This window comes from Geotrypetes seraphini, chromosome 10, assembly GCF_902459505.1.
Source record: "Geotrypetes seraphini chromosome 10, aGeoSer1.1, whole genome shotgun sequence".
In the NCBI taxonomy this organism is placed as follows: Eukaryota; Metazoa; Chordata; class Amphibia; order Gymnophiona; family Dermophiidae; genus Geotrypetes; species Geotrypetes seraphini.
The window spans coordinates 44,163,674-44,181,242 of NC_047093.1; the positions used below are offsets into that span (position 1 = coordinate 44,163,674).

The 17,569-nt window shown below is 42.3% G+C and overlaps 1 protein-coding gene across 1 annotated transcript in view; it reads left to right on the forward strand.

Annotated features, from left to right (window-relative positions):
• The window catches only part of RAB40B (RAB40B, member RAS oncogene family), an 86,073-nt gene that overhangs the window by 40,090 nt on the left and 28,414 nt on the right, over positions 1-17,569 (forward strand). Inside the window, exons 2-3 of the mRNA XM_033960886.1 lie at positions 12,736-12,796; positions 14,641-14,701. Coding sequence (XP_033816777.1) covers positions 12,736-12,796; positions 14,641-14,701 — 122 coding nt within the window. The remainder of the gene's footprint in view (positions 1-12,735; positions 12,797-14,640; positions 14,702-17,569) is intronic.

A 17,569-nucleotide genomic window follows, 5' to 3' on the forward strand; every position in this document is an offset into this window, starting at 1 on the left:
CCTATCTCCATAACATCCTCCACCATAAATGCAAAATAAAAAAAATGTACCATATATATTCGAACATAAACCGGGATTTGGGGGATCTTGGTTTATATGTGGACCAGCGCCCACCCAGTCCCCTCCCAGACTTATTGTAGGCCTCCGCTGTTCCACCAGGCTCTGCATCCTGTCCCCCCCTCCCTGCCCTGTCCATCATACCTTCTCTGCCGCTGGAATCCCTGGTGATCCAGAGGTGTAGCGGGCAGAAGTGAGCTTTCCATGCTCCTGCTCTGCTGCTAACCTGGTCGGTTGCTTACTGCTGCGAGTTCTAGCTTCAGCTGCTGAGCAGTACCAAGCAGGAGCGCGCTTTGGTGCTGCTGCTTGGCACTCAGCAGCTTCCTGAATGGCTACCCCAGTGGTGCCAAAGTGTGGTCCTGCTTGGTACCGCTTAGTGGCTGAAGCCGGAACTTGCGGTAGTGAGCGACTGACTGAGTTAGCAGCAGGGCAGGAGTGCAGAAAGCTCGCTCTTGCCCGCTATACCTCTGGACCACCAGGGATTCCAGCGGCAGAGGAGGTACGATGGACAGGGCATGGAGGGGGAAAGAGTGGCAAGCCTGGGAGGGAGGGAGGGAGGGAGAGAGGGAAGGGGGCTGTATGCAGTGCCTGGAAGGGATGGAGCTGGGTGCATAGCCTGACGGAGGGAAGGGGACTGGATGCAGATCCTGGCAGGGCAGGGCACTTGAATATTAAGCCACCCGATTTATATTTGAGTCAATCATTTTTTTCCTTTTCTGGGGAAAAATGGGGGGGTCTCCACTTATATTCGGATCAACTTATATTCGAGTATATACGGTATTTAGTTCTTCAACTGGTCTTTTTATCCCTAGTCTCTATATTGACAGTACACTGACAGTTTCATATTGGTATTCTGCACATGTCGAAGCTTTCTCACTTGTCTCTGTGGTAGCTCCACATAAAGAGCATTTAAAGCATTCATTCTGTGAGATCCCTAAGGCCTGAATTATTAATACTATGTCTGATGTCTCCAAATAAAGACTAAGCTGTCTGATCATTCTAAGACTTCCAAAAGCTGTGCAAGTCATTGATACTATTTGTGAGCCTTGGGTCCTTCCTAAATCCAGAACTGTCAGGTTGCTAACTGGGTATGAATTCTACATTGCATTGCCATTTCTGGCCTACATAACTCAAAATCTCTGATTTGGTTGCTTTTAGCCTAAACTTATTGTCTCTTAACTATGTTGTAAGCATTGCTATATATATGTTCACTTGCTGATAATAACCTCTGTCTTTCTTTCCACTGGAAAATAAATTTGGATATCATCTGCATACAAAAGTAATGGAATCCAAAACCTTTAATGATAGTGTAGCAATAAAGTAAAGTATTTGACATTTCTTTAATGAATACCTTTATCTATAGAGCCATACAATCAATAAATAGCTGCTGAGTAGACAGCTTATGTATAGGATGTCCAGGAATGTAGCACTTAGCAGCAGCTGTTACTGGATCTGCATTCTGCACATTGTAAACCAAAGTCTGCCGGGAGACTTTTATTTCATTGAAGCTAAAAGCAAAACTGTTTAAAATTAGAATAATATGTACACACTTAGCAAAATATATTAAACGTAAATGTGGGATAGATTCAGTTGTTCAGTGCTCTAGGAAAAGACCCTCTCCAGTTTGGAATGACCTTAAGAATTAATATTTGTCCAATGTTAAACCTAGGTTTTGCAGAAAATATATTTTAAAGATGTTATCATACACATTTTGAGGCATATTTAATGTCAAGGTCACCAAATTTCTTGAGCTAGTGAAAGTTGCCATAAATATTTTAAAATACAGTTTGGCCATAGCCTTATCCTTTTCATTTCAGTCCAATTGTTCCTGTTGTATATTGTTTTCAAAGATGTCAAGAAAATAGATCAATTAAACTAAACCTTATTTGACACTTCCATGGGCTTTTGGTACAAAACTTCTCATTCTGTGATAAGGTTAGAGATCTACAGTATTATATAGGTACTTCATAGTTGTATAACACATGTATATTCAGTAAGGATTGTCTCTTTCACAAGATGGGATGGACAAGTACAAATGTGGAGAAGGGAGGGTTTAAAGTGCCTTAAAATACCACCTCAGTCTAGTATTTATAATTTATGGTTTATTAAATTTGATATATGGTTTATGATTTAATTTATTTTATATTCCCCGTCTCATGACAACATAGCAAGGTGGTGCACAAGCAAAATAAAATATAAAGGAAAAAAACTCCATTATTCAATAAGAAAGAAGGAAACTAGCAGATACATAATCATTGAGAGAACAAGCACACACTGGAAGGGCCACATTAAATCCATAAAACTAGCCAACGAACAGTCAAACATGGCAGAAAGATTTAATTGTTCACCTGTTTCACCAGCACTTCAAAGGCTGTCAGTAAAAGGGAGTTGAAATAAATGTTTTTTTTTTAAATTTTAAACCAATTTAAATTTTAGAAATGATAATTCGAGGAATAAAGAGGCAGGTTCCACAGGGAGGGAACAGTGCAGAAGAAAGCACATTGTCTAGTTATATCGCGTCTAGCCATATATATACTGATGGTATGTACAGTATAGCTGTTGATCATTGAGAGACTGGAACAATCTTGGTGGGGCATAAGGAGTGATCAATGAGGAATTCCTATATGTAAGACTTTTTGGGTCTAGATGAAGATTTTATACTGGATACAGTACGGTACTGGGAGCCAGTGATATTTAATGAAGGGGAGGGGGAGGATTGTTATGTGATTTGACTTGTAGGCATGGGCAAGAATTCTCAATGCAGATTCTGCACAGATTGTATGTAACATAAAAAGACTTGAGTTAGACTAGAATAGATATTGTTACTCCCCTTCGTTAGGACAAAACAGAGTAGCATATATAAATTATTTTAAATTTATTATAAATAAATTATTGTAAGTCTACTATGTTATTTACCCAGTCATGAGACAGCTAAAGAGAATATGGGGCTCAGTTTCAAAGCACAAACGCACAAAGAGGAGCATTTTTGATAGGACATCTAAGTATAACTTTGAACATTTCCTGCAAGACGTCCAAAGTTGGAGGTGGAAAAATGGCTATTTTCAAAACCAGCAAGACCTCTAGGTGTCCCCAATTTTTTAAAAAATCACCTCTTTAGAAGTCTTGGTCAGCAGGATGTCCAACTTGCCATTTTTGACCACAGAAACGTTCAAGTGCAAAACCTCCAAATCCAGATTATTTGGATGTGAGAGGCCAGCATTGTAGTAGACCTGCCACAGAGACATTCTAACAGAGCAGTGGGGCACCTTAGAGGGCACTGCTATGAACTTTACATAAGGGTGCCAGGTGTACATCTCACCAGAACCCCTTTAAAATGTATGATGAGCCCTCCCAAACTCCCCCAAACCTACTATACCTGCCTGTCTACCATCTTAATAACTCTTATGACTGCAGATGGCATTTATATTGAAGTATAGTAGGATTGTGGTGGTTAGAATGGCATATGGGCCCGGGTCCTTCTTTCTATGGCTCACTAGCCCACTCGTCAAGCTATTTAAAACACCTTTGTGAATGACAAGCTATTTAAAACACCTTTGTTATGCTCTACTAGACTTTCCCATACCAGGTGCTTCTGTTCTAGAAACAGGTATGTAATGTTTCATTCTGATTTTGTTTTGGGGGGTGGGTGGGAGTGGGTCAATGACCACTGCAGGAGTGTGTGTGGGGGTCATTACTTAGTCCCTCCACTGGTCATCTGGTCAGTTTGAGTACCTTTATTACACTTAGATGCTTTTAAAACAGGTCTAGCCTCGGACATCTAAGTTCCATCCAGGACGTCTTGGGAACATTTGATTATTGCAGCAAGACATCCAAGTCTAAGCACACCCAAAGCCTGCCCAGAACACACCTCCAAAATTCCCCGTTTAGTTTTGGTTGTACAGCAGGTAGAACGTCCCGCAAGTCGTCCAGAAAAACGGTTTCAAAAATTAGCACTTGGACATCATGGCGATTAGGATATCCAAGTGCTGATTTATACTGTTATTTGGACATCTTGATTTTGAACATCTGTGGTTCTTTGTGTGTCTAAGTGCTTTGAAAATGAGCCTTTTTATCTCCTTCTGCTTGAGGTTTCACGTGGAATACAGCAAGTCCTGTTTAGGTAGGAATCTAATCTATCCTTATTTCCAAGCTGGTTCAACATAATCTGTGAGTCCTCATAAATATGTATCAAATTTAAACTCAAGGGCCTTGATACTCTTATCATGTAACAGGAAGAAAAAACTAAATAAATTGAAAGCACGTTCAGAGAAGAATGCAGGAGGAAAATGAGGAGGGTTTCTTGGGGGATGGGCCCATGCACAGAGCCTGTGAGCTACAGGAAGATTATAGAGATGAGAGACAGAGAATCTCCAGCAAGAAGCTGCACATAATAGCAGCTCTCTCATTAAGAGCCTGATAACCATTACTATGAGCTGCAGGAGAGCAGAGCGTTTAAGGCAGCACATGGAATTGGTGAGGAAATGGTATGTAGCTGCTGGGTGTAGGGTTACCATATGGCTCCAGAAAAAGGAGGATGGATTGAGACATCTGGAGTTTTCTTCCATTGCTTTCAATGGAAGTAAAACCTGGATATCTCAATCTGTCCTCCTTTTTCTGGAGCCATATGGTAACCCTAGCTGGGTGAGGGCTTCTATGTGAGCTCTGGAGTTTGTGTGTATAGAAAGAGTGCATATTTTTGAAATAATATTTCCTATAAATGTTGAAATTCATGAGATATACTGCAAATTAAACCTGCTAATGGGCTGTTGAGCTATGTAATCAGATGGCTGTGAATGAGATTTCTAATTTAAGTTTGAAGTTATATTTCAAAGGAAAATTGATAAGAACTTTTAAACTGTGTTTCAGAATCTAAACTGGATTTTTGTGACTCCTGTTGCTAAAAAGAAGTGTTAAGTACTGGGAAATAGAGAGTTTTAATCCTTTTACTTTGTAAGACCAGTTCAGATAATATTATTGGTGTTTAAGGCAAATGTTTTGCATTTAATTTAGTGTCAAGCTGATTTTTTTTTTTTTTTTTTTCCTGCTGGAGTGTATTCCTGCAGTCTTTACTGCTTTCTGGTCTGCTGAAACCTTGGCCAGAATATACCATTGTGTGCAGTTTGTAGAACCTGAAACAATTTCTGTGTGTGTGTGTAGGGGGGGGGGGGGGGTGGAAGAACTGAGGGTCTGGAGCCTTGCAAGTGATCTATTGTCTTCTGATTTTAGGAAGTTCTGTGGTATAGAGCTGTTTCCAGTCAGTATTCCTGATATACAGCACTATCAGGCTCTGTGTGAGACTGTGAGTTATTACTGAGGAGTTTCATTACTTCTGAATCAAAGATGCTAAAGCTGAGGTAGCTCAGATATTGTGTGAATGTGTGTATTGAATCTTTGTGAGCCAAATTCTTATCAGAAGCATTTTTTTTTTTTTGGAGGGAGGGGTCCTGGGAGAGTCAGCTTAAGGATAAAAGAATTATCTGTTCTTTAGCACATGAAGTTAGAAATACATGGCCTTAGCCTAAGAAGACACTGTCTTTAGCCTGCATTCATCCAGTGAGATTAGGATTTTGCTTCCTTTCATTTGTTTACAGATAGAATAGTAACAAACATCCAGATCTTCAAAGGAACTGCTGGTTCAAGACAGGTGATAAGACACAACTCGGCAGTACTCAATGCAAGAAAATGGCGATACCAGTAAAAACAGTTTTTTAAAAATACTTTATTTTTGTGTGCACACAGATGGATACACTTTTTGTATTTTATTGAACATTAGGACTGAGTGACACTGGTTTTAAGAGTCACCTGTGGTTTTGGATATCCTGGAACAAAGTTGGTATTAAGAAACATAGAAACATAATAGAAGATAATGGCCAAATGTCCCATCTAGTCTGCCCATCAGAAGTAACCATTATCTCTTCCTCTAAGAGATCCCACGTGCCTATCCCACACCTTCTTGAATTTAGACACAGTCTCTGTCTCCACCACTTATTCTGAGAGATTGTTCCACACATCTACCACCCTTTCTGAAAAAATATATTTCCTTAGATTACTCCTGAGCCTATCATCTCTTAACTTCATCTTATGCCCTCTCATTCCACAGCTTCCTATCAATTAAAAGAAACTCGACTCATGCACATTTATGCCATATAGGTATTTAAATGTTTCTATCATATCTCCCCTCTCCTGCCTTTCCTTTAAAGCAGTGGTTCCCAACCCTGTCCTGGAGGACCACCAGGCCAATCAGGTTTTCAGGCTAGCCTTAATGAATATGCATGAGAGAGATTTGCATATAATGGAAGTGAGAGGCATGCAAATCTGCTCCATGTATATTCATTACGGCTATCCTGAAAACCCGATTGGCCTGGTGGTCCTCCAGGACAGGGTTAGAAACCACTGCTCTAAAGCAGTGTTTTTCAACCTTTTTTGGGCAAAAGCACACTTGTTTCATGAAAAAAATCACGAGGCACACCACCATTAGAAAATGTTAAAAAATTTAACTCTGTGCCTATATTGACTATATATAAAGTAATTCACTTGAGTGCCACCGCCGCCATCGGGAACAGGCCGGCGCCAAGTTCTCCCTGCTTCTCTTCCCTGCGGGGCCGACCAACTCTCGCCACCCGTCATCAATTCTAACGTCGGAGAGAACGTTCTAGGCCAGCCAGGCAGCGATTGGCTGGCCCAGAACGTCCTCTCCGACGTCAGAATTGACGCGAGTGGCGAGAGTTGGCCGGCCCCACAGGGAAAAGCAGGGAGAACTTGGCACCGGCCTGTTCCTGATGGCGGCGGTGGCACTCAAGTGGCTAAAGAGCCGCAGTTTGCCGGCCTAGGGACAACACTGGAGGGTGGCCAGCTGTGCACCCCCTTGGGACGTAAACCCGGGGTGGGGCAGACCGCCCCCCCCCCTGGTATGCCACTATCTGTACCTCACTCCCTCCCTATGACCAAAAATTCTCCTTTCTTCTATTCCCCGTGTACACAACCATCTCTTTCCCTCCCTTCCTCTCTCCAAAGTCCATGCCTTCTGTGTCCAAACACTCATTCCCTCCCCCACCTCAGCATCTCTTTCCCTCCCTTCCTCTCTCCCAAGTCCATTTCTTCTGTGTCCAAAAACCCATTCCCTCCCCCACCTCAGCATCTCTTTCCCTCCCTTCCTCTCTCCCAAGTTCATGCCTTGTGTCCAAAACGCACTCCCTCCTCCCTTTTGTGTTCCGTGTTTGCCTCCCAGCCCATCTTTGCAACTTTCTCAGCAAAACGAAGCTCAAGCCGCGAGGCTTGTCTTCTGCTTCCTGCCTGCTCTGCCGCGCACAAATAGCCGAACAGAAGTATTCTCCGACGTCAGCGTTGACGTCGGAGGGCAGGCTTTGCTTAAGCCCTCCCTCCGACGTCAGCGCTGACATCGGGGAACGCTTGCGATTGGCTATATGTTAGCTGCAGGGCAGGCAGGAACAGAAGACGAGCCTCGCGGCTCGAGATGTATTGAACTCCGCGGGTCCCCCGTCCAGCTCTCTCCTGTCCACGTGGGGCGGACCGCCCCTCTCCCTAGACTGTGGCCTAGGACCCTGGGGGAGCCCGGGCCCCCTGTCAGCTCCGGGCCCCTGAATGCAGGACTGGTGGTACTGCCCTGATGGCGGCCCTGACCGTACGGCACACCAGGCAACATCTCGCGGCACACTAGTGTGCTGCGGAACAGCGGTTGAAAAACACTGCTCTAAAATATACATGTTGAGATCTTAAGTCTGTCCCCATAAGCCTTATCACAAAGACCACGCATCATTTTAGTAGCCTTCCTCTGGACCGACTCCATCCTTTTTATATCTTTTTGAAGGTTCAGAACCCAGAATTGTACACAATATTCTAAATGAAATTTCACCAGTCTTATACAGGGGCATAAATACCTCCTTTTTCCTACTGGTCATACCTCTCCCTATTCAACCTAGCATTCTTCTAGCTTTTGCCTTCACCTTTTCAACCTGCTTAGCCACCTTAAGATCATCGCATACAATCACACACAAGCCCCGCTCTTCTGTTGGTGCACATAAGTTCTTCACCCCCTAAACTATACCATTCCTTTGGGTTTTGCAGCCCAAATGCATGACCTTGCATTTCTTAGCATTAAATTTTAGCTGCCAAATTTCAGACCATTCTTCAAGTTCAACTAGGTCTTTCTTCGTGTTATTCACACCATCCGGGATGTCACTGTATTGCAGATTTTGATATCATCGTAAAGAGTCAAATCTTATCTGACAACTCTTCAGCATTATCGCTTATAAAAATGTTAAAAAGAAGAGGCCCAAGAACAGAACCTTGAGGCACACCACTGGTAACATCCCTTTCCTCAGAGCGATCTCCATTAACCACTGCCCTCTGTCGTCTTCTACTCAACCAGTTCTTGACCCAGCCCATCAATTAGGGTCATGCAGTCTATTTATTAGATGTCTGTGTGGAACACTGTCAAAGGCTTTGCTAAAATCTAAATACACCACATCTAGAACACTCCCTCTACCCAAATCTCTGGTCACCCAGTCAAAGAAATTGATAAGATTTGTCTGACAAGGCCTACCTCTAGTGAATCCTTGTTGCCTCTGGTCCTGTAATCCACCGGATTCCAGAAACTTCTTCATTATCTGTTTTAAAAGCAAAAGTGTTTTTATTAATTTGCTTACCACAGAAGTTAGACTTACTGTAATTACCAACTTCATCCTTACTTCCACTTTTGTGGAGAGGCACCACATCTGCCCTTCTCCAGGCCTCCGGTACCACTCCAGACTCTAGAGAAGCATTGAAAAGGTCAGACAGTAGAGCCACCAGCACCCTTGAATATCCACCAGCACCCTTGAATATACACCATCTGGCTCCATCGCGTTGTCTACCTTTATTTTAGCTAGCTCCTTACGAACACAACCCTCTGAAAATCAGTCAGGGTCTATTACTCCTCCATCCCTATTCATTTTTGTCTTCTGTGGTCCTGCTTCTGGTGCTTCAGCCATGAACACAGAACAGAAATATTTGTCAAGCAATTCAGCCTTTTCTTTATCAGCTTCTACATCAGGGGTGTCCAACCTTTTGGCTTCCCTGTGCCGCATTGGCCGAAAAAAATGTTTCTGGGGCCGCACAAACATGCAAACACTGCAGCAAGACAGAGGAGGGAGCTGGCAAGACGGTAAACACCCGGAAGCAAAAGAGGAAAACACTGTATTGCCCTCGACCAGGGCCGCACGCGGCCCTGAGGCCGCAGGTTGGACACCCCTGTTCTACATATTCCTCCCCTTCATTTTTAGTCTCACAATGCCACTTTTGCACTTCTTCCTATCACTAATATATCTAAAAAATGTCTTGTCTCCCCATTTTATTGTCAGCTATTTTTTTCTTCCATTTGCATTTTTGCTTTCCTGACTACTCGACTAGCCTCTCTTAACTTTTCTATATATTTTTGCCTGTCTTCCTCTTTATCTGATCTTTTTTTTTTTTAACATTTGGATGTACATTTGTAGAGGCTCCAACAGAAGCTCTTCCGTGTCTCCATTGTAGTGATCTTTTGTAGTTTATGAAAGCTAACCTCTTATTCCTTACCTTCTCAGCTACTGCTTTTGAGAACCAAAGTGCCTTCTTTTCCTCTTACTATTACTTACTTGCCTACAAAAAGGTTTGTCGTCTACAATAACTCCTTTCAGTTTTGCCCACTGTATTTCTACTCCTTCCAGACATTCCAATCCTGACAACAATGACTTGACATAATCCCCCATTCGAACAAAGATAGTTTTTAAAAAAGTCTAGAACCTTTACTTTTGAATGATTCCTCTATATACCCATCTTAATATTAAACTGTACCATGCAGTGATCAGTGGATTCCAGATGATCACCCACTGTAACATCAGAAACACTTTCTCCATTTGTAAGCACTAAGTCCAGTATGACCCCATCCCGCATGGGTTCCATTACCAACTGCTGGAACAGTTCCCCTTGTAGAGAATCCAGGATCCCCCTACTTCTAGAAGACCATGCAATAGGGATAACCCAATCAATATCTGGCTTGTTAAAATCACCTATTAGTAAAACTTCCCCCTTTTTTTAAAGATATATTCTGAATGTCTACTATTAAATCTATGTCCACTTCTATCTATGAAGGAGGCCTATATATCACACCAATGTAAATATATTTACCATTCCTTCTTTCCAAATTGATCCACGGTACCTCTTCCTTGCCCTGCAGATCCTGCAACTATATGACTTTAATATAATCTTTAACATATAACACCACTCCCTCTCCTTTTCTTCCTACCCTGTCTTTCCTGAACAGATCATAGCCCGGTATAACTACATCGCTGTCATGGTTCTCCATGAACCATGTCTCTGTGATCGCCACTATGTCCAACTCATCTTCTTCCATCACAACTTCTAGATCCAGAATTTTGTTTCCCATTTTTCGAGCATTAGTATGTACTGCTTTCCAGACATCGCCACCTTTTCCCATCCGTGTAGAGCAGTGATCTCGAATTTGCGGCCCAGGGGCTGCATGTGGCCCACCAGGTACTATTTTGAGGCCCTCAATATTATAAAGAATGATTCTTTATGGAAAACATGTGCCTTAAGTGTCCAGCGGTCGCATTCTGGAACGTTGCCCGCCTCACTGTTGTAACCTCATGCAAGCGCTTTTCTGTATCTGTACGCGATTGTCCTCTCCACTCCACTCCACACATCGTGTACAGACTTAGGAAATCGCTTGCATGAGGTTACAGCAGTGAGGCAGGCAATGTTCCAGAACGTAAGGAGGCAGTGCAGCTTGTGTGTGTCTGGTCCTGGAGGAAGTGAGTTGCAGATGTTAACGGACACTTAAGGCACAAGTTTTCCATAAAAAAAATCATTCTTTATAATACTGAGGGCCTCAAATAAGTTGATCCAAAATCATATCTCTTGCAGTTGATACTTTGATAGTTTTTCATTTTCTGCATGTTGCACTGCTTTCAGCTGTGTATAGCTGAAATTATCAGAAGCAATTAAGGAAAGATTTATAAACTGTAGTTTATAAATATTTCCTTAATTGTTTCTGATAATTTCAGATTTCAGATAATCCACATTTTGGATTTGTAGGTACTTACCTCATGCAAAGTTGTCATTTATTTAATGACATTAACTATTTTTTCTGCGGCCTTCCAAGTACCTACAAATCCAAAATGTGGCCCTGGAAAGGGTTTGAGTTTGAGACTACTGGTGTAGAGGTATTCAATACTTTACAGGTTTCAGGTTTATTTAAAATTTGATAATATCGCTTATAATACTTCTAAGCGATGTATATTTTAAAAAAGGGATACAATATTACAAATTAAGAACATAGACAAGACCAAATAAGGACCAACATGATAGAAAAAGGGTCAGGGGAAGAACTACAATAATTATAGGAAAGAAACAGGCATAGGAAATACAAATTGGGTTAAGAGGGGAAAGGTCTGGAGCCTCCTGTAATTTACTTACCTGAGGGCTTATAATCACCCGGGGGCTTTGATCACCCTGCCCCATCACTTCTAGTTTAAAGCCCTCTTCAAGAGATTAGCCACTCAGCCACCAAAGACATTTCTTCCCTTCTTTAATATATGTATACCATCCCTGCTCAGCAACCCTTGGAAAATCATCCCATGGTCTAGGAAGCTAAAACGCTTTTGATGACACCATCCAAGTAGCCACGCACTCATCTCCAGGATACGTGCTTCTCTGACCTGGCCCTTACCCTCTTAACTCCCTCACCCCTCCATATCCAGTCCCTTCCTGATCTCTGATCCCTCCCAGCTCATACTCTAACCCCAGTGGTCAAAGATCCAATACGAAAATTCTGCTCTCCCCAGAGTCACACCCTCCCCTCACACCCTGCCCCACCAGGGATCTTCAGCAGGTGGTCCTGGGCAGGAGAGGACCACCTCTACTTCCTGTCAGGCTTCAGCCAGCATTCAAAATGGCCATCCTGATTCCTATTGGTAGCCTTGTTGTACTAATGCTAGAGGACAGTCTTCCAACTACTGAAGACCCCAGGAAGGTCATGGGGAGGGGGAAAGTGCAACTCTGGGGAGCAGGATTTTTATTTGGAGGTTAGGAATTTACCTTTAGGGAATGGTGTTTGGACCTTTGACAGGTAGGGGTATATTCCGAGGGGTATTGGACATCAGGGGTGTCAGCTGGAAGCAGATCAAACATCAGCTGGAATGTCAGGAGGAAGGATCACACATAAGAGGGGAGTACCAATGCACTTGCAGTGAGAGCAGCCATGCTACCAGACTGCCTATAGAATAGTTGCACTTCTTCTTCTTCAGGTGGCACAAGTACAGCTGCATTATCGGAATTGTGACTGCTAGTGCACAGTATTGCACCATGCACTAGCTGTTACTAGTGGCCACACCTCTGCTCTACCCCAATCACACTCATGTTAAGCAGCTAGTGCGGGATTCTTGCACTGATTGTTTTTATGTGCATTAAGCCTTAGCACAGATCTGCAATAACATCTAGCATGCAGTAAAAAGCATACTAACTGTTTAATGCAGCTTAGTAAAAGTGCCCCTAAGATAAACCAGTAAATAGATTATAATTTCAACTTATTTTTTGACATTGTAATATTTTAAAATTCATACTTATATATATTCATACTTTTATACTTTGATTTATTCCTAAATTGCTCTTGTTAATTTCTAGGTATTGACTACAAAACAACTACAATACTCTTGGATGGTCGTCGAATAAAACTACAGCTTTGGTAAGATTTCAATGTTTAAAAATACAGAACCAATGAAAACAATGTTTGAATAAAGCTACTCAGAAATACCGTGTTTCCCCGAAAATAAGACACTGTCTTATATTAATTTTGGGCCCAAAAAAGGCACTAGGTCTTATTTTTGGGTAGGTCTTATTTTTTTTCATGTACAATTATCATCTCTCCCTTCTCTACCTCAATTCTTTCTATTTTCTTTCTCTCCCCCACATGTTCAGCATCTTTCCTCCCCTCTCACCCATCCCCTTGTGCAGTATCTTTCTATCCCACCCTCCCTTCCTCCCATCCCCCTGTGCAGCATCTCTCTATTCCTCTCATCCCCCCGCTGCCGCCGCTGCGCATCCCCCCCCCCCGTTGACCCTTTCATCTCTCCCTCCCATCTGAACCCCGACCGCGAGCCAAAATACCTGGAAACAAACGGCAGTGTTGGCAGCACAGGCTACATCGCGGCCTGCCCTTCTCATGTCCAGACATTCATCTGCCGCACGGAATGGCCGGGGCGTGAGAAGGGTAGGCCGCAATGTAGCCTGTGCTGCCGATGCTGCCATTTGTTAACAGGTATTTCAGTCTCGCGGTCAGGGTTCGGATGGGAGGGAGAGATGGAAGGGTCGTTGGGGTAAGCGTGAGGGGCGGGGTAAGCGCTGCTGCCGGCGACTAGGGCTTATTCTCGGGGGTAGGGATTATATTAAAACCTACCCCGAAAATCATGCTAGGGCTTATTTTCAGGGAAACATGGTAGCATTGATAGGGCATTCAAGACTATTTTTAGAATGTGTAAGTTACTGTATTTACTTCAAATTGCTTCTATACTGCTAAATGAATCGTCAATCCACACACAATAAAATCATATAATATAGTCTGCCACTACATCTATCTTTAAAACATTCCCGACCAAAAATTTGCCCAAGTCCCAAACACCCAAACCATGACCTTTTAGGCATAGGAGGGTACAGTCCTTTGCTTAACAGCATGATTTTCTAACCTGCATCTGTCATAAGCGCCGGTTAGAGAATTGGGGAACCCATCCCCCCCTGCGAAGACTACAGCAGGAGAGATGCCCAAACTCTCCTGCTGGACACCCCCGAAGCCTCCCACAATGATTACTGGCAAGAGAGATGGCCAATCTCTCCTGCTGGACACCCCTCTGAATCCCCAAATAATTGCTGTCCGGCATGAGAGATTGGGCATCTCTCCTGCTGGTGATCATTCAGGGGTTCGGGGGGGGGGGGTGTCAAGCAGGAGAGATTGGGCATTTCTCCTGTTGGCGATCATTGGGGGGACGGGGGTGGGGTCCAGCAGGAGAGATTGGGTTTTGGGGGTTAGGGGAACGTGCAATATATATTCTTCAGGGAAACTAGGAGAGACTTGTGAGTGTATATGAGTACCGTGTTATATCATTTAACCGTGTTCTTTTTGGATACTGAATGTATTTTGAATATGGAACTTCTGATGTTTAATAAACATTTAAGATTTTTAAAAAAGGTAGTAGTATAGCTGAGTTTAAAAAAGGTTTGGAAAAATTTCTGTAGGACTGAATTATTAATAGTTATTAACCAAGTAAACCTAAGAATGGCAACAGGTAATAGGTCTCCCCATTTAAATCTGCTGGGTACTTCTATGACATCAGAATTAGCTATTATTAGAGACAAGGATGCTAGGTTCTGGTGTAGCATTGGTTTGTCCTATGTCTGACCTATCATAGTAGATTTCAAAATCTGTTTGCTAAAAAAACCAAAACTGACTGTAAAGTAGGCAGCAAGTTTTGTTTCACATTTCTAAACAAGTAGCTTAATGAAATTTTTAATGTCCTTTTGTTTACTGTGTTTTAGGGATACATCAGGACAAGGAAGGTTTTGCACTATATTTCGCTCCTATTCCAGAGGTGCTCAGGTAAGATAATACCAAATAGAACTATCCCATAGCAAGCATTCCTGTTTGTTTTTATTAGTATATTCTGCTACTAGGGATATCAATTTGAATATTCTGTGATAATATATCAAATAACCTTCCAAATATCATGGCTCTAAATCATTAAGACTCCTTTGTAAATAAATTAATGAATAAACATGCTAGTTATATATTGTGTAAAGTGCTCAGACCCTACAACCAATCTTTATTCAGTGTCATCACTCAACTGTGGTTGCTTATGGGACCATCATCGCTCACTTTACCGTCCCTAGCCTCCCTTAATATCTGATATAAAATCCATATAAAGGATCATATACTGGTGACTTATCTTAAGTTTATTGCTGGGAGGCCCGTTGGTAACTGCTCAGCAACCACAGGTAAAACCTTTGAAAGTGCTGGTGCTGTAAACGTGCTCTTGTTAAAAACAACTACAAATCATGATGAAAAAATCAAGCCCCTCGACTCGAGTTTCGTATCCTTCTTCAGGAGGGGTCTCTGATAAGTTCTTCTCCCGGCTGCTACAAACCCGGAGGAAACCCGGCCGGGATTAGGTTTCCTCCGGGATCAATATACACTGTGTCTACTCAACTTTGTCCATTTTTTTATAAAGTGGAGCAATTCACTTCAAAAGGCTGAAAAACAAAACTAAACATCAGACTGACTTGAATATCTAGATGTAGATGTTTGTCAACGGCATATGCTGGACAGCTATAGAATTGTAATGCTAATCGTGCTCTTTCTTGGTGAGACCGGCAACTTTTCCAATTGATCCTCGTATTGAAGGACATTATTGTAAACAGAAATGTTTCTGTTACACAAAATGGAAGTCTTTGTCCATTGAATAACAAAGATTAAATCTGCCTAACCTGCACTATCACATATTAAGTGGAGTAATTAAAATAAAAGCAAATCAGTTTTTAGTGGCTGCCATAATAATGTAAGTGGTGGCACTAGCATTTAAATTAATACATATATTCAGCACTTCTATCCATATAGGTAGAAATGGAAAATATACATAGTATGATAAGGGCACTGACGTTATCCATTAGGGACAACTCTATAAGAGGATGCCTCCATTTAGGCATCCTCCTGCCATACAGTGAGTCTATTCTATAACAGCACTTGAGCATCCAGAATACTAGCATAACCTGGGATTATTGACTGGTCTATCAGAGCTCAAGGAAAAGAAATTAGAAGGTGAATCCAAATTATACCTTACACTTGCTCCAGATAGTAGAATATCACTACTTCCCAGCATATACTTGGGATGGAGTTTTGATTGTTCTAGGCAGATATAACCAATATTCAAATATTTCCTCTGAAGAACTTTCCTTGAGTTTCCAGCACAATATGGAACAGGTCCTGACTTAATCTATGGGACATCTCACTGAATTATCTAGCAGAAATATCGGTCAAGCTCCCAGCATGGGATAAATATTTAAAGAAACTTTCTTCCTTGAGACCAGTGCAATTAAACCCATTTCACCATGGGAAAAAAAAGAAGATTTTACTCCATATGTTTCCTGAACCTAAAGAAAATAGTGGATTCCATCTGGTCCTAGATCTAAAGGCCTTGAACAAATTGCTTGTAAGTTAAAGATAGTTTTTGTAGGAACTTTAATTCCTCTTTTTCTGAAAGGAGAGTTACTCTCTCTGAAACTAAAGGAGCTTATGACCACACATCCAAATAATGAGAAATTGATTTGTAATAGGAAAACCTATCTCCAGTTTTGTGCTCTACGTTCAACCTAGTGCCAACATCATATATTAATGCTTAGGAATGGATATTTTCATCCTTCCCACATAACTTGCAGGCCTTTGGACTCTTACACATGTAGTTCTACAAGCAGATTTTGAAGGAAAATTCCTTACAGATTTCTTCTTCATTATCCATTGACTGGCCCGTGCTCTGCATATATGCAAGTATAAAGTGTGTAGATTAGATTACAGAATGTAATAGGATTTCAATATGAAATCCTAGCATATTTTTCAGCCAGCTCACTCTGGCTCCATCTACCCGCATAGAGAAAATGTACCTAGACAGGTTTTGCTCGCTGTAATAGAGAATAAAGGCAGTTGTGAATGAATGTTCTTTAGCAACTCTCCAGACTAGCATAGGGTTAATCTTACAAGCGGGTATATATCTCATCATGACCAGCAGGTGGAGACTGAGACAAAATTTTGGAACTGGGCATATCATGTAACCCCCCCTACCTAATTATCTGTCTTCTTTCAGTCTCCAGAAGGTGTGGTGAGCTGTACCCATCTCTCTTGATAGGGCTGTTGGAATTTGTTTAGGAATTTTTGTCCCTTTTTGTTGCCGGATTGAGGAGGCGGCTCTGCTCATGCTCTGGGCAGAGTCGCATCTTCAGGACATCTCGGCCTCCCACATAGCCGGAGTGGAGAATGTTCAAGCTGACTTCCTCAGTCATCACACGTTAGATCCCGGAGAGTGGTGTGTAAGCTATGTGGCCTTACACTTGATAGTGCAGTCTTGGGGTCAGCCCCTAATGGACCTGAGAGCCACAGGAGTTAACGCCAAAACTTCCCGCTTCTTCAGTCGTCACAGAGACGGTCAGGCCGAGAGTCTGGATGCTCTAATTCAACCATGGCTAAAGGAGGGGCTGTTGTATTTGTTCCCTCCGTGGCCATTAGTGGGCAGAGTTCTTTTCCGCATTGTTTGTCACCCGGGCCTGGTGGTTCCGATCTTTCTTTTAGCCTCTCCAGACCAGCATAGGACCCCACCCTTTCTATTGTTGTGTTCTTGCATGCAGATTTTCATTTTTCTATCAGTTTCTAGTATTTTTCTAGGGCCGGGGAGATTAAGAACAGCGGCTGTGGTTTGGCTGG